The sequence below is a fragment of the Sprattus sprattus genome (genome assembly GCF_963457725.1).
Source record: "Sprattus sprattus genome assembly, chromosome: 1".
Taxonomy (NCBI): Eukaryota; Metazoa; Chordata; class Actinopteri; order Clupeiformes; family Clupeidae; genus Sprattus; species Sprattus sprattus.
Window position 1 is genome coordinate 70431454 of NC_137920.1, and position 26149 is coordinate 70457602.

The 26149-nt window shown below is 40.5% G+C and overlaps 2 protein-coding genes across 2 annotated transcripts; one reads left to right on the forward strand and one right to left on the reverse strand.

The window, feature by feature from the left end:
• Positions 1-1686: 1686 nt before the first annotated feature.
• On the forward strand, positions 1687-8953 carry slc34a1b (solute carrier family 34 member 1b; the record flags this gene model as incomplete). Its single annotated transcript, XM_080846375.1, has 10 exons — positions 1687-1822; positions 2071-2205; positions 3004-3147; positions 4606-4717; positions 5023-5218; positions 5469-5550; positions 6255-6422; positions 6629-6745; positions 8101-8225; positions 8405-8953. 10 exons carry the CDS (start codon positions 1687-1689, stop codon positions 8951-8953), a joined length of 1764 nt encoding a protein of 587 aa, XP_080702501.1.
• A 13292-nt stretch (positions 8954-22245) lies between these two features.
• On the reverse strand, positions 22246-23686 carry adra2db (adrenergic, alpha-2D-, receptor b; the record flags this gene model as incomplete). Its single annotated transcript, XM_080854133.1, is given in 3 exon segments — positions 22246-23574; positions 23576-23587; positions 23591-23686. Coding segments are annotated over 3 exon segments (1437 nt in total).
• Positions 23687-26149: the final 2463 nt, after the last annotated feature.

The following is a 26149-nucleotide window of genomic DNA, read 5'->3' on the forward strand; positions in this document are numbered from 1 at the left end:
TTGTATGATGTGTTTAATATTGCTTCTCTCTCGTCAGAAGGACACAGACACCTCACTATGGCGCCGCTTTGAGGGAGAACGGCAAAAAAACTGTGTCAAATACCCTGATCTGTGATATGATACGCAAAATGAAAAAAGTGAGATAATAGAATGGCAATACCCAGTGCATATACAGTATAACAAAATGTGTTGATTTGTATGTATCATGTCACACATAAAGTGTTCCCAATACTCTTATAATGTATGGAAACAAATCTGTTCTGACATTCTATCTGTTAATCTTTTTGTGCTAAAAAGACAAAGCTAATATGAATGATGTCTGGCCCAAGGTTCTGATGATAATGACTGGATAATTTGTGTTTTATTCAAAGTTTCAGTTTTGGGTGACCATCTTTTTAACTGTGGAGAGTCAATGGATGTATTCGTAATAATAAAGAATGATAAGTTAAATGACCCTCTGTTCTAAATGTGTGTGTGTGTGTGTGTGTGTGTGTGTGTGTGTGTGTGTGTGTGTGTGTGTGTGTGTGTGTGTGTGTGTGTGTGTGTGTGTGTGTGTGTTTTGAGAGAGATAGAAAGTGAGAGCTATAGCATCAGCTGTTCATATTTCACAGAAGAAGCGTTAAAATCTGTAAACTAGCACACACATGACAACTTGATCTCCTTCAACACTAAAGGTAACTGAAGGATAAAGTTCTATCGCAACACAAATTATAATGACTAGATAAATTACTTGTGTTTCTTCCTCTACACATGTATCAAGAAATACCTCAACTTTTTTTTCTTGTGTATGTTAAATCATCTTGCCCATATAAGACCAATCTTTACGAGAACTGACTGTGTTTCCTTTCGTATTCAATAATTACAATTCAACCACGTGTGAGGTGTGCTGGATGATAGGTTACATGGCTCAGAGAGATGTTAAATATTATCTTATGCCTAAGGTAACCAGGCTGACTCTCGTTCAATCATCTTCAAAGTCTTTGGGTCTTGGGTTCTGACAAAGGTAAGAGATCTTTCACTGAACTCTTTGTGAATCTCAGGATATTCTTACAACAGACCTCTAGTTTTTCATTCCACAGAGCAAATGGATTTCCTGACAGTCGTGATTTAGATGTGCTTATCGAGGTGTTACATCACATCAGATGACAGCTACTCCGACGGACGTGATGGAACTATTTCCACACATGGATGAAAAATGTTTGAATGATAGGCTGGAAAAAGTGATGAGCCTCTCAGCTGAAGCAGCTTGATGGCTTTTTCATAGAAACGCCTTTCATTTTTTTTTAGAATTTGGGGGAAGAGAGAAGAGCATTTCAAGGACAAGGCTGGGTGATCAGCCTGACCTTATATGTGTGCCCCCCACCGCTGAAATAAAGCAGTCTGCTTTAAAAAGATACAATTTCCTCTGTCACGTAACGCTGCAGAATTAGACATTGCCTCCCAGATCTTAACCTTAGGGGAAGTGCTGCCTGGGACAAAAAAGATAAAAACACGTATCACCTGCTGGGAACTGGAGAAAGTAATGTATACTTCTAATTTCCTCATGTACACCCACCCAAACACTCTGTGCAGCATCTATGGCTTTAACATTGATCTAATTTCCCTGTCTTTATAGGATCACCGCTGCTTGATGTGTCAGGGAGGTTACTAAGTGGACACCTCAAGTCCACGGGTCTCCATAGTAACATGCCTATCCAGGGCTCTTTGTGTTTTCATGTGGACCCAGGGTTCCTCGACTCCCAGCATGCCCTGCAGGGAGGCGAGGATGAATCATCTCTCTATAAAACCATAGAGGAGCCCATTAACCTGCAGAACAGACAAGGTAGATAGACAGACCACACAAAGTGAAGCTTTGTTTTGGTCTGTTCATGTCATTTGGTGTGTCCATTTTGATAACAAAGACCTTTTACAATAATAATATAATTGTGACCCTAGAATGTAGGCCAGTATATACTCTGCTAATGTCTTTCACTGTGAGAGCCATTTCATACCACAGGGAACCACATAAATGTGAGTCCTGCTTGTAAATGGTATCACAGTTTGGATCTAATGTCACACATTTACCAACAGGCGCGTGCCGTAGCGATGAGAGAAGGCTGAGCTCCGTTCTCACAAGTCTGTCCAAGGTCCCTCTTCTCCTTCTCCTCCTCTACATGTTCATCTGTTCTCTGGACATCCTCAGCTCTGCCTTTCAGCTAGCTGGCGGTAACCTTTGCACAGCACATTGCCCATATCCTTTTCACACTTGGTTTAGACGTGGGTAATCCAAACCAAAAAATTAACCATCAAGCTTATGTTGTTTTCCTTCAGGTTTTCTTTCAAAATATGTATGTTTACATTGTCCTCTGGCAAGGTTTGGAACAAATTGAAATTAATTAATGAATTAAAATCTTTGTCAGTTTACATAAAAAGTCCTCCTGCATCCAGGTTTAATTTATTTACATCCTGTTTTCACAGTGTCAGTGAGATATTATTTGAATGATGGCCTCTTGAATAGGTCATGTCATTTTAAGTGTTCATTGAATAAGTGTTTGCAAATGATATAGTAATTGTAGCTTTATCAGCTCTGTACATAATTACTGCAAGAACTTCACAAATAGCACTAGTCAAAAAAGTCATGCTAAAGCGACATAAAAGACTACAGTGATTTCTGTAGCCATGTCTCATCTTTATCTTAAAGGTATCCCTGCAACGACGGACTAACAGTCAGGGAGCCAAAGTCACAAAAATGGGTTGAACCTGACATGGTCTGCCATACTTTTTATTTTTGTTTTTTTTTCTGTTAATTTTGACCCTAGTAAGAACCAATAATTGGAGGGTCTGCTCTGCCGGAAATATTGCGGACATTTTTTTGGGGCATTTTATTTTTTATCCGAAAAATGTGAAAAAATATGTTTTTTATAATAAATAAAACACCCCAATGGCAATACTCCATTGTACGCTAAGTCCCTAACCAGCTACACGTGTAATGACAGGGATTTTCTGTTCCCACCTTCTGTGCAGGAAAGGTTGCAGGGGACATTTTAAAGGACAATGCCATCCTGTCCAACCCTGTGGCAGGACTGGTGGTGGGTATCCTGGCGACCGTCCTGGTACAGAGCTCCAGCACCTCCACATCTATCGTTGTCAGCTTGGTCTCCTCTGGATGTGAGTCTGGATGTGAATTGGATCATGGTTTGTAGCTGGACAGAGTGAACCTTATGCCAATTAGGTCATTGCATACTGCACTCTGCAACTCAGTTCAGAAAACATTGCAAAGATGGGGAAAAAAGGTTGAATAAGGAGTCCTTTCAAGCCAGTTGACCAGATCATAATGATAGCAGACACTGTTGGACAGAGGATAGGCCGACCCAGATCATCCATGCTGTATATTAGAAACGCATGATCGCTGAAAATGTCTGCAGCATCTTCATACTTGTTTGACATTAATGTGTCCAGTCAGAAGACGAACATCCTGATTTAGCTCTTTGATGAACAAAGGCGTGACCTCACCACCAGTTCCACTGACTCAGCAGTACATCAAAGACACTTGGCATTGCACAGAGGTTTCCTTCCAGTCAGTGGCAAAGATGCGTCTCAAGCCTAATGGACCAGCATCTGTGCAGTCATTAATCATAATCATCTCTCAAATCATCTCTCCAACACTGTAAGCTTATTTGCTAATTATAGTGCTGTTTGTGCAGGGTGTGACCCTGAGGGTGGTCCATTTGCACTCTGATGTGTGCAGAGTGAAGAGTTGGGAATGACACAATGGGCCCGATAATACCTCTGTTGACAGGGTTTCAGACCTGTAGCAAGAAGGCCACAGTGAATAGCCAGGGTGGCTAGAGGGAATGACAGCAGTCTTTATCTCCCTGTCACATAACCATGTCATGTACCATTGAATTGGAGAAGGGTATAAAAACTAGTGCCTGCCTTAAAAATAGTTTTTAAAAATGCAGTTAATCCGAAGTTCTAAATGTTTTCCGCCATGACCGAATGCTCAAGGTTAGTACAGTGTTTATTATATGCCATTTTTCACTCCTTTCATTTTGTAAATGAAAATAAATGGTTATTGTGAATAAAAAACATGTTGTTTTGTTCAGCTCTCAAGTCTTCTCATGGCACAATGCATTCAGGTGTTTCGTAGCAACCAATTATTGCTAACTTCAAGTTACATTGATCAAGAGAAAACGGACAATACGGCTCAATCAAAATGGCTTTTATTTACAGTAAAGTAACAACACAAGTGATTCAAACTATAGTTTTTAGTCTTCATCATCAATTTCAATAACAATTTTTCGCTTCTTCTGAATTTCTAATGGCTGTTAATGTTTTAATTTTCCTCTGGATAATAAAACTCAGACTGATCGCTATCGTTCATTTTGAAAGTGTCGTCCGAGGGCAATACAGATCCGTATTGACCCGTGAGGAGGGCAATACGCGTCTGGCATGACTACGCATTAGCCAATCAGAACGCTCATACTGTCGTGTCCATATAATAAAGTACAAAAATTGTTGTTCTTGACAAATCTGAACCTGCCCTGAAATTATAAGCATGATCTCACTGTCTAAAGCACGCTACATCTACTGAACATGATACTGTATTTTTATTTGTTTGCACAGTGCTTGAGGTGCAGTCTGCCATTCCGATCATCATGGGCTCCAACATTGGAACATCTGTCACCAGCACCATTGTTGCTCTGATGCAAGCAGGAGAGCGAGATGAGTTCAAACTGTGAGCTAAAAACTTCTTTTGACACAGCTTCATAAAGCTAGGCAAACAGAACCACATACATGTAACTATCTACACATCTATAGCTAATCCTAAAAAATAAAGGCTCCTCTCATAGCCAAGCCTTTTTCTAAGGTATTTTATTGTAAAATGACAATTTTTTGGTTAGCTACTAAGCTAACGGATCCATAAGGTTCATGCAAATAAACATGTATTCAATCTTTAACTGCTTTGTCCTATAGGGACAAGCAAAGAACTTGTAGACTGTACAGTGATGCACACACTGAAGAGCAGTTCTTCTGTTGCAGGGCATTTGCAGGTGCCACTGTCCATGACTGCTTTAACTGGCTGACGGTGATGGTGCTCTTGCCCCTGGAGGCTGCGAGTGGACTGGTGAGGCGCCTCTCCCACGCCGCAGTGACCAGTCTGCACCTCCAGAGTGGGCAGGAAGCCCCTGAGCTTCTGAAGGTCATCACCGAGCCTTTCACCAAACTCATCATACAGGTAACGCACGCACGCCCGCACGCACGCACGCACGCACGCACGCACGCACACACGCACGCACACACACACACACACACACACACACACACACACACACACACACACACACACACACACACACACACACACACACACACACACACACACACACACACACACACACACACACACACACACACACATTACACTGCTGTCAATGCTTCCTACAGTCAGCATTTTATGTAACATTTTTTAAAATCCCTGCCCACAGCTGGATAAGTCTGTAATCATAGGCCTAGCTTTGGGGGATGAACAGATGAGGAACAGGAGTTTGATCAAGACTTGGTGTCACAGTAGCGTCCACACTGTAAGAGCGAGAAACCCACATTCTTCCTCCATTACACAGATTTCCCAGACTGTATTCAGCTGTATTCATGTTGCTGAGCTCACATTAAAATAGATCCTTTCTGAATGCCAACAGATTCCTTTAAATGTATCTTCATTTGGCTCGGCCAACAGAACAGCTGAGAATGTGACACTTGAAATACATCACCAAAAATGTAAGTTCAGCTTCATAAAAATGTCTTCATAACACATTTGCCAATTATTCAAATATGGCCCTCACTTATCTTACTTAAAATGTAAAACTGATAATGCACCTGAGAAATTAAGCACTGGTAGTGCAGAATATCTACTGACACGATTGCCTCTGTGGCATCATGGTGATACATGAATTAGCTTCCATTTGGGTGTTTTAGCTGCAAGCATTATGGTTAAAAAAAAACAGATTCAGGTAACCATAATCAAAGGGGGGAGGGAGAAGGGTCAGATTTAGAGGATTCTTTTCTGTTTTAGACTGCCAGGTCCCTAGAAATTGCTCGGAGATCTTTATGATGAGACCCTATAGTACTACACCTGCATATGGACCCTGCATGTGATCCCAATTGGACTTAGATTGCTCTGCACATTCAATATGTTCATAACCAGTGGTGGAATGTAACAAAGTATTTTTATGAATCATAACTTGGTGACCAAAATTGATACTCGTGCTTTTCAGGCAGACATCTGTTTGCCGACTCCTCTCTGTCGGACCTGGCCGTGGGGCTTATTCTTCTGGCTGCCTCTCTGCTGGTTCTCTGCACCTGTCTTATACTTCTAGTGAAGCTGCTGAACTCCTTGCTCAAGGGACAAGTGGCTAAAGTCATCCAGAAAATCCTCAATACAGGTGAGATCACAGGAATTCGGTCAGTTTAAAAAAAATCTGTAGACTGCAATCAGCACAGAGTAAATACATTATGTTCCCAGAATGGGATGTAGAGTAAGAGAGTCATTTTCTTGGGATTGTTTGCAATTTCCCCTCTTTTGCTTGCTGTACTCAAAGGGCTTTCGCAGGTTAACATGCCTCTGTTCACCTTCACTTTGCCCGCTCAGATTTCCCCAGCCCCTTCGGCTGGCTGGCAGGATATTTGGCTATCCTCGTGGGAGCTGGAATGACCTTTGTGGTCCAGAGCAGCTCAGTCTTCACCTCCGCCATTACTCCCTTGATAGGTGAGTCACAAGGAAAGAAAAACCCTAACGCATAGGAGATGTTAAGGCATATGATCACCTATGAATGTAGTTATCTATGAAGCCACATGGTCTGGTGAATCAGGAAATGGCAGATTCCCCTTCTGAGAGATCTCCTGTTAAGGGTTGGAAATGTGTTCATGGATGGTTAACCTCCTAGCATTTACTTTGCATTGTTTAACCCCGTTGACTTTGCCACGCATACTTCCTGCTTCAGTCACATATATGCTTCAGTCTGCATGACAAGCATACGGAATGCCTCACGTCTATGTGCTTTGTGATTCACTCCGCTGCCTCCCTTTTGGAGGATTAGAATGAATGTCCTTGACCTGAAAATAATATACATTTAATGGAAGAGTGGGGGTTGAGCCAGCCGAAGTTTACATTCATTCCATGACTTTAAATCACCACAAGCCTCATGGTGTATATTGGTCGTACATTTGCACCCCATGATCGGCAATAATTTACTGTGCAGTTAATGGACTCTAGTTCAGACCCTCTGACAATTTGAATGCTTATTTTGTAGGAAAAGAGATGTGTGAAATCCCTGTGGCTCAAAAGGATACATATTTGGCACCTAAACTTCTAAACTTCAATTCAAAAAGGGCCAGAAAGAAGCAGCTTTTACAAGTCAATCATTTGTCTTGAGAGATGAGGGCTATCCCATGCATGAAATTGCCAAAAGGATTTAGTAGTGTGCACAACTATCTCAAAAGAAGAGGCTAAATGGGATCTAACCACTGTGGAGAGAGATGTGGAAGGTGCAAATGTGCAAAAGGACAAGTTTGTTTAGTTTATGAATGTTAGTTTGTAAATGACTGATAGCATCATTGGACATTGTGTTGGATATCATTTCCATCTGCGGTAGGGGAGAGACTGCATCATGTGAAAAAGGTAAAAGGAAAAAGGAACTGAAAGTGTGAAATGGAGCCAAAGGAGGAGATTGGATAAGGTGACATAAAGTAATATCATGGACAGATGAAACTAGCAGAAAAGTTCAATTTCACCTGGATATCATGAGAAACTGATTGCTTCTGTGTCTAAGGTCGGCAGAGTTTTCATGGAGGATATATTCATTGCTTTTCATGGAGGATATATTCATTGCTTTTAATGGGTGAACAGAGAGTTAGAACAATAGAATAGTTATCTGAAGTAGAAATAGTTATATAAACATTATCAGTGCTTTTCCATCACTATAACACACCTCAAAAGTATGTGCCTTGGACACTTAACCTTTGAAAATGACTATAATTTTGAAAATATCAAGAATATACACCATTTATTACCCCCTCCAAACAAGGCAAAGTGAATTAAAAAGTGCTGTACCTGTGTTGCAGGCCTGGGTGTGATCAGCCTTGAACGTGCTTACCCATTAACCCTTGGCTCAAACATGGGCACCACTACCACAGCAGTACTAGCTGCACTTGCCAGCCCAGGTGACAAGTTGGCAGTGGCCTTCCAGGTGACCATCCTTAACCTTTGACCTTAACCTTTTTAACCTTTTTAACCTTTTACTCCCTGCTTCTTCCTTGCTTGCCTTTCATTTTGCACCTCAACGTTTTTTGATGGTCTTTTTATGATTCCTGTGTGTGACCTGAGGGGTCATTGGGATGTCTCTCATTTCCCTCATTTGCCTCTCAGGTGGCCCTTTGTCACTTCTTCTTTAACGTCCTGGGCATCCTGCTGTGGTACCCAGTCCCATTCACCCGCCTGCCCATCCGCATGGCCAGGTTCCTGGGAGAGCGGACAGCAGCCTATCGCTGGTTTGCCATTCTCTACCTAATCCTGTGCTTCCTCCTGCTGCCCTCCCTTGTCTTTGGCCTCTCCATGGCAGGGTGGCATGTGTTGGTGGCCACGGGCGTTCCTTTTGCTGCCATTGTTCTCTTTGTCACTGTAGTAAACCTAATGCAGGCCCACAGGCCACAGTACCTGCCAGTGAGGCTCAGGTCCTGGACTTTCCTTCCTGCGTGGATGCGCTCTCTGGATCCCTTGGATGCGGTCATCACCAGAGTCACATTGAGCTGCATCAGGAGCCCGAGCCGGGGACAGACACTTGGCTCGCTCCAATTCACAGCAGAATTAGAAACCACACAAAGAAAAGCTGACACACTGATTGAAGGTCCTGCTGTGACTCCAACCAGCCATATCAACACTCAGACAACAGAGAATGGTAGGAGCACTCAGCTATAGATGAGGCACCACAAACACCAAGATACAGGATCTAAAAAGTGTTATGTTAAGTTGACATCGAAGTTGACAAAAGGACCCTCTGTAATGGCTATCATCAACTAGAATAAGCTTTCATTAAAAAGGTGTTGTACTCTTGTCAGTTGTCATGAAGATTTTACGTAAGAGCCACGTAGCCATGTTACCACTAACCTAAAGAAGGATGCTACTGCAAGCTTATATTCTTAAAGATGTGGTATTGTTGTTTTCTGATTAGCCTGAGCATCTCATTAGAACTAGTCTTTATATCCTGGGAATGATCTCGTTATACATCTTTAGTTGTGCGTAAAGACCTTCCTGCGCTAAATAAAGCATGTTTTTGGATGAAGCTAATTACATGGCCGTGAGCACAATGACTACTTCATCCCAAATCTTTTCAGAGCTGCTATGACAATTACAGATTCTGGATTGTGTATACCTCCTTCATTATCACAAGAATACATTACAATTCATTAAAATAGTCATTTCATTGTGCTTTCATTTACTTAGCATGGGCTAAGTAGTTTTTCCATACTCTATCAAAATGGAAAATATTATGAGGATTTTACATAATAAGCAGTCAGATACAGTAAAAACACTTTTTAGATGGTCTTTCCAGTGTGCACTGAACATACAGTGTATTTTAATGTATGTGCTTACACAATATATATTGAGCTGTGGAAGTGTTCATTAGGGGGTAAGGATGTGCTTTGGTGTCTGTTGACCCATAGTGATTGGGTTACATGTGTGGGTGTCATTTTGTATAGACCTACTTACACATGCAGGTGCAAGAGATGGTGCTATTTCCAGTGCAAGCAAGAATGGCTCATTGCTTAGTATTCAGAAATATAATTATTATTTAACTCAACAGCTGTTAGGCATGCTGCTTGTCATTTTATACATATTTCTCAATAGACACCTAAACATGTATACAAATGGACATAAAGGTATCATCAAAACACAAATACTGTATTTAACTATGTGTGACCTGTTTTGCAGGGACATTTTAAACGAAATGTACTGCATAATATGTCCACCGCAGAGTGAGAGAATAAGCACTAATCAAGTGAAATCAAAAGTGTGCTATCTTGAATGATTACGTTTCTTGCAACAAGACTTAAAAGTTTGTTGTGTATCTTATTCGCAGTAAGAATTTAAGGCACTATAGTATGTGGATGTGGTGGCTGTACGTTGATAAAGTGTGGATCAGTACCTGTGAGTTATATTCTATGGTTTTGCATCCTGCCAGGTGAATATGAGGATGAGTGTGACTTTAAAACAGATATATTTTTTTTATATATAAAGCTTTGTGCTAAGTTGTATTAATAAGCAACAATTTGAGATTCAAAGTATAACTGTTTTGAGAAATATGCATGTGTATATAAGATGTAGGATTATTAGTTTAAAGAAAGAATGTTTGAATACAATACTAAATGTTGAGTTAATTCCACATATAGGCCTACAGGTATCCACATTTATAACAGGAGAGGGATGTACACTATCATAATAATAAGCAAGCAGCAATCATTGAAGTCCAAGCAGTTGTGGTGCGAGTGCTTTTAGCCATTTAAAAGTTGTATTAAGTAGGGAAAACACTACACCTAGTACCATGGACGATAATCTTCTGTATCCGATGCTGTTTTTACCTGGTACATTAATGGGATTTGTATGTGAAAGACGGAGAGAGAGAGAGAGAGAGAGAGAGAGAGAGAGAGAGAGACCCATTTACGCTTTACCTGGCAGAGCTGCTGTGCGCATTTCTAACTGCACATCAGGAAATTACAACCAGTTGACATGACAGGTGTTTATCACAAGGCTTGGATTTCGTGGGCTACCCTGATTCCAGCTCTAACCAGTTGTATGCGTGTGATATAGAACAGATACCAACTGACGCAGGAAGTGCACTCAAGCATTAGAATGGCGCTATGAACTTAAAAACATAAAGTTCCTTAACATCTCCTCCTCCTTATCACTTAGAACACAGAGGCACACAGATAGAAATGGCACGTTCAGGTATAACCAACTACCAGTTTAAGATACCAGCTTAACCCTAACTCGAATTCTAAGAAACATAAAAGCATATTTATGAAATCATAGACTCAATCATAGATTCAATACATGAACATGTAACCTAACACTTACAACTGAGACAACTGACGAATGGGTGAAATGAATCAGCATCTGAACTACTCTAAAATGTAAGCTCAGTTCCGTAAGGTTGAATAAAAGTTGTAATAGTTCCAGCGTGAAGGAATGGTAACAGAAAGTATATTTGTGCTTGTCAACATAGAAATAGTAAGTAAACACCATTTTTTCCATACTCATGCACATTTCTGATATACAGCTTGCATCCATGACTCATATTCCATGTGACCGTTTTGATATTTGATGTTTGACAAACACAGCTGAAGGAGGAGGATTACTGTCTTAGGCAATGGATTAGAAAGAGATGGAGCTTTAGGAATCAAACCTCCTCCGTGTGCGCTCCCCATGTCATACGGTTCCTCCTACTGTCAGGTCTGCGTCTCCCTTTAACTCCCATAACCTTGGGCATGGCTTCAAATATGGTGAGGTCCTATCATACACCAGGCTCCATCTCAGAATGGAGATTTATGCAAAATGTTTAAATGCATCTGTTGGCAATAGTCTAATTTAAAATCGTCTGAAGCCCTCTCTGCGAATATGAAAGAACTCTAATAAACCTGGCCAAAGACATCTTTTCTGTACAGTTTGACCCAAAGAGGGAGAAGGTGTCTAACCAAGAGAGAATAAAGAGTTCTTGGAGCTGTATATTATGTGTGTCGTGTGCTAGGTAGTAAATAAGTAAGTAGTAAATTAGTAATTAGTACAATTTTATTTATGGAGCACATTTACAGTATAACCAACACAAGTTGATACAACTGGAGCTGTTTCAGTTCAAATAAAATAATACAAACAGTTGCTGCTGGAGAGAAATAAGACTGGTTAAAACTCTGCTGCGGGAGTTTAAGTGTCCTAATTGTAAACCATTTTTTACATTGTGGTTCTTGACTTGAGAATGTTCCAGAGCTGTAGAAAGCAATGGGAGTCAGTTTCATGAATTCCCTTGAATGGGAATGGAGTTGGCATACCACATGTCACAGTTCATCACATGCTTAAGCCTCTCAGCTGAATATGCTGTTTGTTTCACTTCAAGCTCCCCTCGATTCTGTGTGATATTTGTTTACCCACAACATTGGTTAAAGCATTTTCACTGATGACACTGAAATGACGGCGACTATCTTGGCAACAGTGTGACAGCGTGAGAAAGCCCTTGCAGCAGCAGTAGCAACTGTCAGGAGCCTCTCCTCCATCTTTAGAGAGGAGCCCCCAAAGGAATATGTGTTGCTCTCTTCCCCTGGGTGCCGCCTCTTCAGTCCTGTGATATGTGCTGGCGCCTCCCACGCTCACATACACACACACACTCACACACACATGCTCACACACACACACACACACACACACACACACACACACACACACACACACACACACACACACACACATACACACACACGCTCACACACACACACACACACACACACACACACACACACACACACACACACACACAGAAACACACACACACAGAAACACACACACACACACACACACACACACACACACACACACACACACACACACACACACACACACACACACACACACACACACACACACACACATACACACAGTACTAAAACACAGCATCCAGTACCAACAACCATACCAACCACTTGATGTGTAAGTATAGTCCAGGCAGAATGGCCCCTTTTAGTTTTATTTCAGTTCTAGTCTATATACTGTACTTCTTTATCAATCTTGACATATCTTCAGTCTAGGTGAGCCTCACTGTGTTGAGAAATAATCCTGGGGTTCATGGAAAATGCAGTGAAAGTAATTTTCCTGATAACCATTGGGGTATCCATCAGGATCAAGAGAATTCAATTGCACATGGATGTTCTCTTACCTACATGGGAAAGTCTGAGCTTGGCTAAGCCTCCTTTTCAGTTTCCACTGTGCTTGAAAAGTCCACTCAATCCCTTTTTCTTTTGGAGGTTTATTTAGGGATCTTGATCAGAGCCCCACTGAAATGCAATCTTATCTCAGTGTGCTTGGGTGCGAGTAGGCTCTCTCAAGAACCTGACATAGACAGTTAGATGTGTTTTCTCAAGTACACAAAATAATACCTGCATAATGAGATTTTGTCAATATTGTATGAATTACCTCAACGGAGTGGCGAGGTTTTCCGCCTTACCAAGGTCTTTATAGCTGTGAGAGGAATTAATTTGGCTACATGGGTTTGCATATCAATGTGATGTGTGGATGCACGGCTTGAATATCATACTGAATGTAAAAGCCTCTGGGTTTTTCGCCTTCATCACTTTGCACAATAAGCAATCATACGTAAGTACAATACAATACTTGCAATCACTTATTTGAAGAGAAGCAAGCATCATTTCAGAGTGAAATTCTTCAGCCGTGGCACATAGTTTCCTTTAAGTGGATTCTGCTCTTGGTCTATAATTACAGCTCATTAGTGTGCTCTGAGCAGGCTGGTCAAAATGGCCCCCATCTATACGCTCCCCAAACAAATACAGACCATTTTGCGTCTGCACTTCTCTTACTGACATTGCTGTCAACCGCTGGTGAAGTGGCTGTCATTTTGCACTAGAATGACATTCTGTAATCTTTTAATGGTGACTGTAAAAGTAAGGGAAAACAGACAACTAGAGGCAGAAATGTTTTATACAGTATATATATTTATTGAATGAAGGGTATATTGGGGTTATACTGAATAAAATTACAAAGGTAAGAGTGTTATCCTTCATGTTTTCTGAGATTTTACAACAACATAAACAACAAAAGGCAACATTCCCCAACCTCCCATCATCCCTTCCCCCAACCCACAACCCTAAAGAAATAATAATAATAATAATCATTACTCATTCAAATAAAGAAAACAGGCAGAAATGTTATGGCAGAGTTGGAATTCTTTGAATTTAATTTTACTGCAGATTAAGTCAATGTTAATGCTTCCACATGCGTGCTAGAAAAACCAGGACACTGGGGGGGGGGGGGATTTTGGCTTCATGCACCACTGAACAAGGTCTGAACAAGGTCCATGGAGTGACCTTGAGATTTGGCATTTTGCAAGGTTCACTTTTAATGGGTCACTGGCAGATGATGGGGTGCAGATGTCCTGCACTATCACCTGACAGCAGGAGCGCTGTGGGCATGCTGTAGGTCTGTTCACAAGCCACACACAGGGCACACAGGTCACTTAGTTCCATTACAACACGCTTACTCTGCAGTAACTTAGTTAGCTCCATTTTTAAGCGTTGTTATTTTTCACCAATGGTATGATTTTCCTGGAAGTAGAATGTATCTTTCAACAGTAACCTTAGTTTCAATACTGAGCTTCCTGTGCAGTAGTTGCCATCATCTGGAGACTTTATGAAACGTAAGTGAGGTATTCAACAAGGGTATTTAACTGTGCTTTAGTCTTTGGCCACGGCTCAGCCCTCAACCCACTCAACTCTCTTCTACTTCTATGCCGTGCAGCACCGAATCTCTGCAGCACGCCCTCGAATTAACCACGAACACTCAGCTCTCATCTGCCGTGATTATGCATCCCAGTTGTTTGTGAGTTCAACTCAAAGCGGCATCGTATATATTCTGCAGCAAGGATAAGATAAGAGCTATCTTTAAATACACTGCACTTATGTCATCCTCTCATGTTCATTCAAATAAAATGTGATATTTAATTATCATCATATTTGCTTGATGTATGATATAGTCAATACATTGGTGAACATGTCAGGTTTTGGAAAGCATGCAGTCCTTATCCAAATTTCAGAGTAAAATATTATCAAGAATAGTTAGGGTGTAAATATCACCAAGGAAAGTAGTACTCTGCGAGTACAATGGGAAAATGACAGATCATAGTCAATAGTCGTATGGAAAGTATAGTGTCTGCTGTTGAACTAAAATTAGAATTACATTTCCATTGAGCCAGAACCCAGACCCAGAGTGCTAAGATGATGAAAAAAAGAAAAAACACAATCAACCCAAAATGCTGTGAGCTGTTGCTGAGCTGATGACATATGTCTGTCGCTGAGCTGATGAGAAATGTCTGAGACGCTGAATGGATAGACCATATATCCCTCTGACTGCATGAGGGTTAGACGAACGGAGAAGCACAGAATGTACAGACACACATGAAGAGAGATACTCAGAGAGCCAATCAAAGACGAGAAGGAGGCATCTGATGTGGTCAGCTCTATTCTCCAGCGTGATGGTATACAGACATGAACCAGGGGTGAGATTTCTGCAGTTATATAGAAAGGTTTCCTTTCCCATTCTCTAGCAGTAACACTCCAGCCCCTGTGCATCAATCTGGTGAAATCTAGTTTATTTTTCGCATGAATTTAGCTGGAAAATGTCAGCCTGAAGAAAAAGAGACAATCCGCTGTCCAGGGAAAATGCCTGTCACTGAATGTTATCTGTGCTCTGGCGAGAGAGCTAAGATACGGAGCCCATATGAGACCCTGACCATATTTATGCACTTATCCTCTAATCTTTTTTTCAGAACACATAGGGAGACATAGGATGTTCCAGGTGTATAGTGTCAGTAAGAGAAGTGGGTCCATGATGAGTCTGTGCATCAGTCCTGCTCTGTCCTCTACAGAGGACCACTGTGACTATTGTCTCTCAGATCTCCAGTGTTGTCGTGATTCTCAATAAGCCTACAGGCTAGAGGGAGAAACCAGTTTGTATTCTCAGCAATTTGATGTTTTCTGGCGAGGCCTTATCAAGATGGGGAACCCTGATCTGATAAGCCAGGATTTTTCGAATGTCTTTTAATAATCTTCAGAGATAGAGAGTTGCTATCCCGGTATTGTGCTTCTTTACACAGGCTTCTTTTTCATTTGGAAAAGGGAAGGCAAGGCAGGCAATCCTGTCGCTGCCCGTGCACAGAAGAAGAAGAAGTGCACAGGCTCCTTTTATGTTGAGAGTGAATGGAACTTGGAGCTGTTTTCTTAGCCATTGAACCCAGAATTGCTCAAAAGACGACACTTACAGAGGTAGAAAATATTGAACGTCTCGAATCGAATCACCATAGCCAGAGCCGCATAGCCATAATATTTTTCAGGTTGGGGATACAATTTATGTCAGATTTTAACACGGATTCATGCAGTGGTGGTCCGTCAGGGCCTTCAAGGCCTTCTCTGCTGGCCTAAACATCATCAGACAATAAATGTAATAAAATAAATTTAATTTTAATATTTTCTTTTCATAAATATGTATTAAATTATTCCCCATAGTCCATTATCTTCATTTCATAGCTTCCAGCGTTGTTCATTTATGTTAGAGCTTTCATCCAATCATATTTCAGCTATCATGTGTTTCCACGCTCCGAGCAACCTTCCCCGACAACAGAAATCTTCCCTGAGGCCTTCAGAATTCACATTGAAGGCCCGTGTACATCTGATTGGTTATCACAACTGGCTGTTTCAGTTCATTTAAGTTGAATGAACTGAAACAGACAGTTGTGACAACCAATCAGATTTCGAGTTGGCGACACTGGGCCTTCTAGAAGGCCCGGAAGATTTCTTTCCTCCCTCGCGTTGAACGTGACACGTAAACGTCCTTTGATTGGATACTGAGGCAGACCGATGCAGTGCTTCAGTGCTCAGTTTAGCTGGCTAACGACGTACATCGGTTTCAATGCTTATTATGCTAGTTGTTTCAATTGGTAAGACTGAATATAATTACATTAACCAACTCAAATAAACTAGTTTACACCAACTTGATCATTCCAGTTTTTGATACAATTACAACGGCATTTTCTAGACGGAACTTTCAAGAAAAACTGGATATCGTGAGGATGGGAAGTTTAATGAAACTGCTTTGCAGGTGGGACAATGCGATGTTTAGTGGACAAACTTGTTAAAGCTCACAAAGGCTACTTTCGGTGGACTTAATACAACTTTGTAGACTAATCCCTGAAAATCGCCTTTTATTTTTAAGTTGTGACAGTTATATTCAAGCGATCATATAACTGAGAGTTTACTACTCGTAATGTATTGTTAATACGTATTGATTTTAAATGCTCCGGAAATATGAATAAAGTCTGTTGTACTCGACTATGTTATGGTGATGCAATGCTCACTTATACGTGCCTTTCTGTATAAATATAATGGTTCGAGAGCCATGGCGTCATAATGATGGTATTAGGAGGTGGATTCACTCAGTTTAACATCGTGTAGGACATCGCTGAAGGCCTAGTCGTGAAATGCACGGACCGCCACTGGATTCATGTGATATACTTTGATTGTTAAACCATCCTATGTAGAGTTATGGATCTCTTCCCATTAATTTAGATAGGAGCCTGGAAGTGTTGCCAAGATGGCAAGGCTTGCCTTATGAAGGAAAAGAATGAAGAATGCTAGCATTCACAAACACACTAGCACACACACAGACACACATCATCACTCTATAGAAAAACACGTCATTTATATGGAAGTCAAATCTGTACTTCAAGCTGTTTTTTGAAGGGGGCTGTGGGAATAAAGGACAGCTGAAATATAATTTCAGTGCTCTAGAGCGCTGAAGTCTCAGCTGCACTCCATCTATCCGTGTGCCTCTGGGTGGGGCCACAAGAGCACTTACTGCTCACTCCAATAGAGAGCCAGACAGGGGAATGGATGACAAGCTCTCTCTCTCTCGCCCTCTTTCTTTGAGATTGATCTGTTTATATCCCCCCCCCATTTCACAGCAACAGATACGCTCTTATATTTCATGCTAAATGGGACTTTTGGATGGCACAGCTGTTCAGCCACGGAAGACCGTTGAAATATGAAATAACAATATTCAGACACTCACACCAAAAAATCTCCTTGAAAATAAAACATCACACATTTTTTCTTTCTCATGTATCTTTCATGATGTTACACTGTGGTATTAAATTTGAACCAGTTTGTTATTGTATATTGGCAACTAAGATCAAAGGCTAACAAAGTTCCAATGCAATGTGTCTGTCATGCTTTCCAATGATTCCAATGACCTGTCCCAACAAATTTAATGCAGACGCATTTACAAACCATCCCTGCAAACCCCTTGAAGCTTTGAGAAGAATCTCTCTCCCTTTAAGAGACATTTCATGTAGATCCTGCCAATATGTTCTTACATGTAAATGTTCTAATTCCTGTATTATTCTTGTTATTCTTATTTAGCACCAAATCCAATCCTCATAAGTCACCAAGCACAGCATCTCGATGTTAAAAAACTAAAATACATGGACTAGACACCTCCTCTACTAAGTGGTAACTTTTGAGGGTTCAATTTTAGACAAGCTCTTTAAAGCTCAAACGCTTTATAAAGGCATAATAGCAGAAATGAACAAATGAAAGCACTATGACCAGCCAAGCTTTGGAGTTTCTGGTTTGAACTGGTTACTCTGCCTTTCCAGACAAACATCAATTTGATACATTTCACCGCTCTCACCTCATGTCCACAATCTGATGGAGAAGATAAATATTTAATCACCTTTCTAGCAAACCCTCATGTTGTATCTGGAACACGGTCACTCTTCCAAAGAATTGAAAGGCCTTATATAAATGTTAAGAATGCTGTATGATCTATTTTGCTTTAAATCTTTCTAAAGATAGAAGTCATTTTCTAACCCTTTATTTTCTAACAAGTTTTTTTTTAAACATTTATATATAATTTCTAGTTTTGGACTAGAAGTCTTGGACATTCATTTTAAAGGCCTGTTCATTTTTTAGATGACCCACCAGAGTGCTGTAAAACATGACATATTTTAGTAACTCCAGAAACATGTCTTGTCTGACTTGTGGCATCATGAAATACTAATAGAGTTTATATCTTTCTCTTATATCTTATCTGTGACACACAGTAAGTAAAACCACTTAAGGACACAGTACACGTACCATTCATAAGCAGCCGTGCTTTCAAAGACTGGAACAGAAACAGGACACATATTCAGCAAGAGCAGTTATGGATTATCCACAAAAGATAGTGTTGTCATGGATTTGCCTTGGTAATCTACTCCTCCCTATAGCCTTCTCGCATTCCCTGTTCTTCCACTCTTCATGTATCCTTACTTATTTGTCAGTTCTCTCCCTGTCTGGATCTTACATGCTAGTCTGGACCCTGTCTTCTTCCAGACACTTGAATATGTGGTGTGATAGGCTGTGGACAGACATGTTGGAGAGGACAGGAGCACTATTAAAAAAACAAACAGCTCCCAACCAATTCCCCTGTATTAGTTTGAGCTCAGTCCCCCCTGGCATCTGTGTGTGCACGCGCCTGAGTATGATATAGCTATTCCATCTGTCATCCCCACTGCTATGTCTTTGGTTGGATTGATCTGTCCCCATTTACTTTCCCTTTGGCTAAGCCTTGAAGCAACATTCCACAAAAATAAAAGAGTCCTTTGTCATGGATGGACGCTGTGATTTGTGTGGTATGAGAAGAAGATTGGAGATCTGCTATGATAGTGGCCTGATGGCATATTTACTCAAAAACCCTCTCATCCTCAGATGGAATAGATTGTATCTGCAAAAACGCATTCAATGCATTTTACATTCGCTGTCTCAGGGTCTCACCCAACAGGCCAGTAACCTTTGAAAGCAGAATTTGGGACCATGTCTGGATATTTCTCTATACCCTCTTTGCAACCAAACAACTTGTTTCTTATTTAGTAACACTTCTCACCTGGGTTTTTGCCTTTTGATAATCTTTATTGCATATCTCCCCGTGATGAACCAAAAGTGAAACAGAAGAACAGAATTATTTTCTTAATGTTTTGTGATCTTGCATCGTGTTACTCATGTGATGATGATGATGATGATCATGATCACGACAATAATGGTATCGGTTGATGATGATGATAATGCCAATTATGTCTGAAATACACTCCAAACCATTAGAGGTAAAGCATGGACTGATGGAAGCTTGATTCTCTTCAATCATCATGGCATGTTTGGACAGATACGTTAGCTGTCACCATGGTGACATGTGATGGAGGCCAGCCAGACACGGAGAGATGAGAGGAGTTCCAGCCTGCCCTTAGGATTAGCCAGCCTGCTGGATTGGGGTCCCTAAATGATGCTGCTGTGGGCCTGGTTTGTCAGCCCTCTTTCATATTTCACTCTCAGCATTGATCCTCACGCCTCTGTCGCCTGTATCTTTAATCACATGCTGCACCAGTTTAGTGGAGGCTCCAGCGCAGAGTAAAGATCCAGACTTATTCACCGTCATCAGCTTCTTCATCATCTTCATCAGCATGATCGTTACTGGTCAGTACCAAATACACTCACCCCCCTTCTCATAGCTTGTTGTCGATGATTATGATCCCTCTCCACTCTGTACATGACACGCTCGGGCATTTATCTCCAACAGGACTGTTATAGAGCACCGTGACGGATCAAATCAAATTCTATGTTTGGTACGTACATCTGCCCTCTTGGCTGAGTGGTGGTGATAGAGTGGTCTTAGTGGAGAAATACTGGGTAGATTCCATTGATATGTTGGTGACTTGAGACTTTGATAAATATTATTTCAAATATTGACCTACTTCATGGGTCATCAAACAAACTGTGTGTGTGTGTGCACAAACCTTGTTCAGAATTAACAATGGCGTCTAACTCACCACCAGTGTACAATTATGTGGATATCCAGTTTCTGGCACAGTCATAAACATAAGAACAAATAAAATGTGATTTTTTTTTTCTTCAAGAAATTATGTATTTATATCCACAAATAAAGTAAATGTATCATATCCACAAATACCAGTTATAAAGAAGGGTATGCTCTCTGTACAGTCTCCTAATGACACATCCCAAACACAAACTGACTTAAAGGAAATCAATGTGTTCATCCATTTTGCTATTGAAGTTATTTCCTTGAGCATAATACAGTATTCTTACACCATGGCTTTTTGATGTATCCATTATTTACACATTAGCCAACCTAAAATGTTGAGAAGCTAATGATGTTGTTGCTTCAAATGTCATCCCACACATACTGACAAAGCAACTCTTTGTATCATCCTTTTTCCTTCATATAGAAAGACATTCTGTCTCTAAACTCTGAGAGCTCCTCTGTTCTACAAGGGGAGGAACTATGTCATAGAGATGACCACGACACTCATGACAAGGCCAGAACCAAAATATGAAGCCACAAACACAAAATGTGTGTGCATTTTTGATACAAGGCCTTCGTCATGATGATCTCTAATGCTCGTGTAAGTTTGTTGTTAGATGATTACAATAGTTATGATATACACAATACTAGGCCTGAAGCATGACATGGTTGTCTGGTAGCATTATTCTTTATTTCAATTCAATTATTATTCACCTTCCAAAGTAATATCACTTAAGGATATATTAAATTGCCTTTCAGACAGTTTATCTCACTTCTAGAAGACATAATCAAAATGCCACTTCTGATTTCTGATAGTATTATAAAATAAAACCAGCAGACTAAATTATGTTGTGTAATGTAGTCCAATAGTCCAATATAATATATAGTCCAAAGTCCCTATACTTTTACTGCTCACGATTTGTTTTCGGGATGCCACATTTATAGTTTCAGGGTTATACCCAGTGAGCAATAACTCATTTATCAGGTCTGACAGGTATTTTCTTTTTATTCCTGGATTTATTGGTGTGATGGTACGCACACTCATGCTCATATATTAGTACAAATGACAATTAGTCAGATACTGTATTGTCAGTTAAAGAATCGCCTAAAGGACCTGAGAGGAAGTCTCTTCTTCTGCTGACAATAGCTTTGCTTCACAAACACTAACCCCTTTTGTCTGTCATTTGCAACATGAGATACAGCATCTGACATGCCAAAATGGAATAGAAAAACAAAATGCTGAGGGCATATTTTCACATGTAGTTTACTGTCAATTCAAAGACAATTCCAGGCATTGGCCTAACTGAACAATGGCTGTGGATTAATTGTAGTCAAATACAGGATCAACAACGTTGTCAACTATTTAAACTGTAACACACAGCACACAGCACATTATGGTTATGTTTGTGATGTTTTGAGGATTACCTAATAAAAACAAGATATCAAATATGTTGATTTGCTTTGTAGAAAGAATCAAATGATTTGCCTTTTGAAACAAACAGGATTTATAATTATTCTTTCTTTGTGGCACTTCAATCAAAAAGCTTAATTTGTGGTCAGTTAAAACACACTCTGCAGCTGTAAAGTTACTGCCTTCTCTGACTATGACACATGATCTTTTTGAAGGCTTTTCGAAAGTCATGGTTAAAAATGGTATAAATAATAGGATTTACAGAACTGTTGCAGTAGCCAATCCAGAAAAACAGTGTGAAAAGAGAGTCTGGTATGGTGCAACTTCCTCTGCAAATGGCATGCAGGCTGTAAGTGAAGAAGAAAGGAAACCAGCAAAGCACAAATACACCCATGACCACTGCCAGTACGAAAGTAAAACGCTTCTCTCGCATTTGGGCCATTTTGATTTTGGACACGGACAACTGTCTGGCCTTTGGCTCTTGCAAGTGCGAGGTGCGCCGAGAAGCCCATGACAAACGGCAGTTCTTCTTCGGACATATGTTGGCTCCTTCCACTTTTCTTCTGCTGGAAAACCGAAATGTTTTTGGTTTACTGTTGGCGACATAATGTTCTTCGAGATCGATGTCATCTAATTCCCCTCTACGCTGGTCACTGACTTTTTTGCGACCGCTGAGATTCTCATCTTCGACTTTACCTTTTCGCACATAGAATGTTTCCGACTGTGAAGGTTGCCTCTCCATGCAGTTCTTAGCCACAAACACGGTGGCGGCGCGTTGTTTTGCAACCCTATATATTTTGCAGTACACCAGAATCATAATAAGACCGGGTGCAAAGAATGAAACAACGCAAGATGAAAGTATATACCAAGTTTCGTTATTTAACAAACATTCCATCTCGTTATGTTCTGTCATTATAAGGGGTGGGAACGAGATGACAGCAGATATGACCCATACCACAGTGATCATACATTTGATTCGTTCTGGAGTCCTCTTCAGGTTGTATCTCACAGCTTTGGTGACGGACCAGTATCTGTCCAAACTTATGGCGCAGAGGTGGATAATAGATGACGTACAAAAGAGCACGTCCAGGGCCAGGTACAATGCACACCAGGTACTGCCAAAATACCAGTAACCCATGACATCGTTAGCGAGGGAGAAGGGGATAACCAAGGTGGCCACTAAAATATCAGCAGATGCCAGAGAAACTAAGAACAGGTTTTGGGGAGCTCGAAGGGCGCGACTGGTGAACACTGCTACCACAACTAGGACATTTCCCACGATTGTTAACAAAATAATGATAGCGACCACAATAATTATGAGAACAGCTGCATATTGAGAATGCGGTGGTGATCTCTGTGTGCTGGTCTCGTTCGCATCACCTGATGCATTGGACGTTCTCAAAGTTCGTTGCACTAAATCCATAATAGATCCGCTTATATTTCTTTCCACATGGAGTTGCAAAATCCACACAGTAATACAATTGAGATTTAAAAAAAAAAAAAAACACGCCTAAAATTTAAAAACCCTTAAAATGCAAACATCCCTCGGTTGAGACAAGTAGATTGCTGTCGTAGGTGACTGCCAGTGTATGTCTTCTGTTTCGCTGCAAACGCATGAGGTTTTCGGACTACGGCTCCTAGCGTTTACCTCCATGCTGAGCGATTCCAACAAAATATAATAAAAAATAGACTGAAAAACAAAAAGAAAAAAATGTTGCCTAATGTGAAGACATACTTTATTAAGTAGATGACACTTGCAGTTGGATGGCACTTCCAGATGGTCCCACTTCTCTCCACTCGTTGCGCACTGAAAGTGACTCTCCCAGCATCACTGTAGCAGTCAAGAGGGAGGTATCAAGCAGAGGGAGAGAGAGAGGGGGACACACCCGTTATCAGCTCATACCAATCACAAAAAATGACACATTCCTACTACATATATTTCTGTACATTTCTTACGTGACCACTAGTGTGGTTCGGGTTGGTTCAAAACACAGAAAAGGGCGTTTAATTTAATTCCAAAACAAGGCATAGAATGGATGCTAGGAGGAACATTCCTGATGTCCCAGTCTTTTAGATTTCAATGAACACCAGAATAGGGCCATATAGTCTTTCTCGAGTTTTTTATACTGAATGAGGAATAACAGCCAAAAATCGCGCATTTAAATGCCATGAATAGTCTCCACTGTGCATTGTTAAGGAGTACGTTTTGTTATGTTACACTAAATGTTTTGCTCCTTAAGTGCTAGAAATATTACAAAACAGAAAAAATTGGGAGCACATGATCTATAAGCTATTTACATAGCATATGTATTAGAACTTTGTCGACGGATTGATACACCCATAAAAGAATAAACTGCATTGTTTTAAAATAATTCTTATATATGCACTGCATGTAACATTAACAAAAGCAGAATTATTTAATGGTTTCCAACTTTAGGCTTCGTCGCAATGTAATTGGTTGAGTAACATTTTGATTCAACTTATTAAAGGACCAATGTGTAGTACATTTGCTGTACTAAATCATAAAATGAACATGACATGAGATTAAGGGAACATGCTAAAAGGAAATGCTGGCTTCTCCAACAACAATGCTACAGCCAGTATATTATCTTTTTTTAATAATAATTTCTGTTGCAGAGCGAAACACAGAGGTTGTGTTTTGGGTTGTTTGATTCCGCATTTTGACACCCTGATTTGCCAGGTGGGAGCAAGAACACAGCATTCAACCACCATGGAAGTAAGCAAACGAACTGGACCAACAGTTTGATTCTACCAAATCAAAAAAAGCCTTGGCATCATTCTAAAAAGCTACATGACCAGAGACATGCGGGTAAATACTGCATTTAAAATATGGAGTTCAAAAGGATTTTAAGACAGATGCAGAGTTGGCCAATTTTCTCCTGAACAGGTAAGCATTGTGCTTCGGCTGAGGTTAGCGATTGTAATTTTAACAAATGCTTCACGGCTATCAGTAGGGATGGTAATTTTAAGACGGACCATAGGTGTTTACTACCTCGACAAGTGTGACCAGAAATATAGGACAGAAACTGCATGTTTTACTCTAAATTGACTCAATTTAGAAATGTTATTACTCTATAGGCTCCGTTGAACGGAAACTGACTTCCAAATAAAGTAAGGTTACTCATGCCCCTCCCTAGCTAGCTATGTATCGTATTAAATATAAACCTTATACCTATTTTAAAAGTATTTTGTGACAATCTATGAATGTGGTCAAATTTGGCCAGCCACTCTCTCCTATCTCTGTCATTCTTACACTGGCTCGTCCTCGCTGTACTCTGCCTCTTGGACCAGGACCATACAGGTCAATTCTCTTTTTCTTCTGTGAGACTGGATTTTCAACAACATACTCACATACAGGACACAGAATCTCAGAAAATCTCACATGTTCACTCCCTATAGCATAGAATAATAACTACGAGTCCATTAGACTGATGTGCATTGTGAGTGAGAGACTGCCATGTTGGCATTGTGTCTCTCACTATATCTGTGTAGCAGTTTTAGGCTACTATAGTCAATGAAATTTCAATATTCACTGAACAATTGATCTCAGGGCGAACCAGACCTGTTTACAAAATGCCTCGTAAATGTCACAATATGTTTGCACGTGTTGTCTCTTGTGTGGGTGATGGGGATGGCTCACAAATTTTCACAGGTGGTCAATCACTGACCTCACAGATTTAATCATGTTAACTTGATAGATATGCCGGACATGCACTCTCGCTTCTCTCTGTTGCTTTTCTTCAAGAGCCTCTGCCGTTCGTACCACTAGGACCTGCACTCCCTTCTCCTCCTCCTCCCCATCTCTCTAGCTCATCCTCTCTGCCCTCTGCCTCTCATATCTGTGGCACCTGACCAGCCATCACTTGCTTGATTTAACACTGGTGAGGGCACTTCATAACAAGGAAGAACAGTATGCTACTACTACTTAATAGATGTGAAATTATTTATAAATGATCTTTTAAATTATGTTATCATTATTGGTGCCTGAGTATTTTCAGAGTCGTTTGCTTGTTTTCAGGATAACAGTCTTAGCTTTGGCTAATGTAGGCCTACACAGC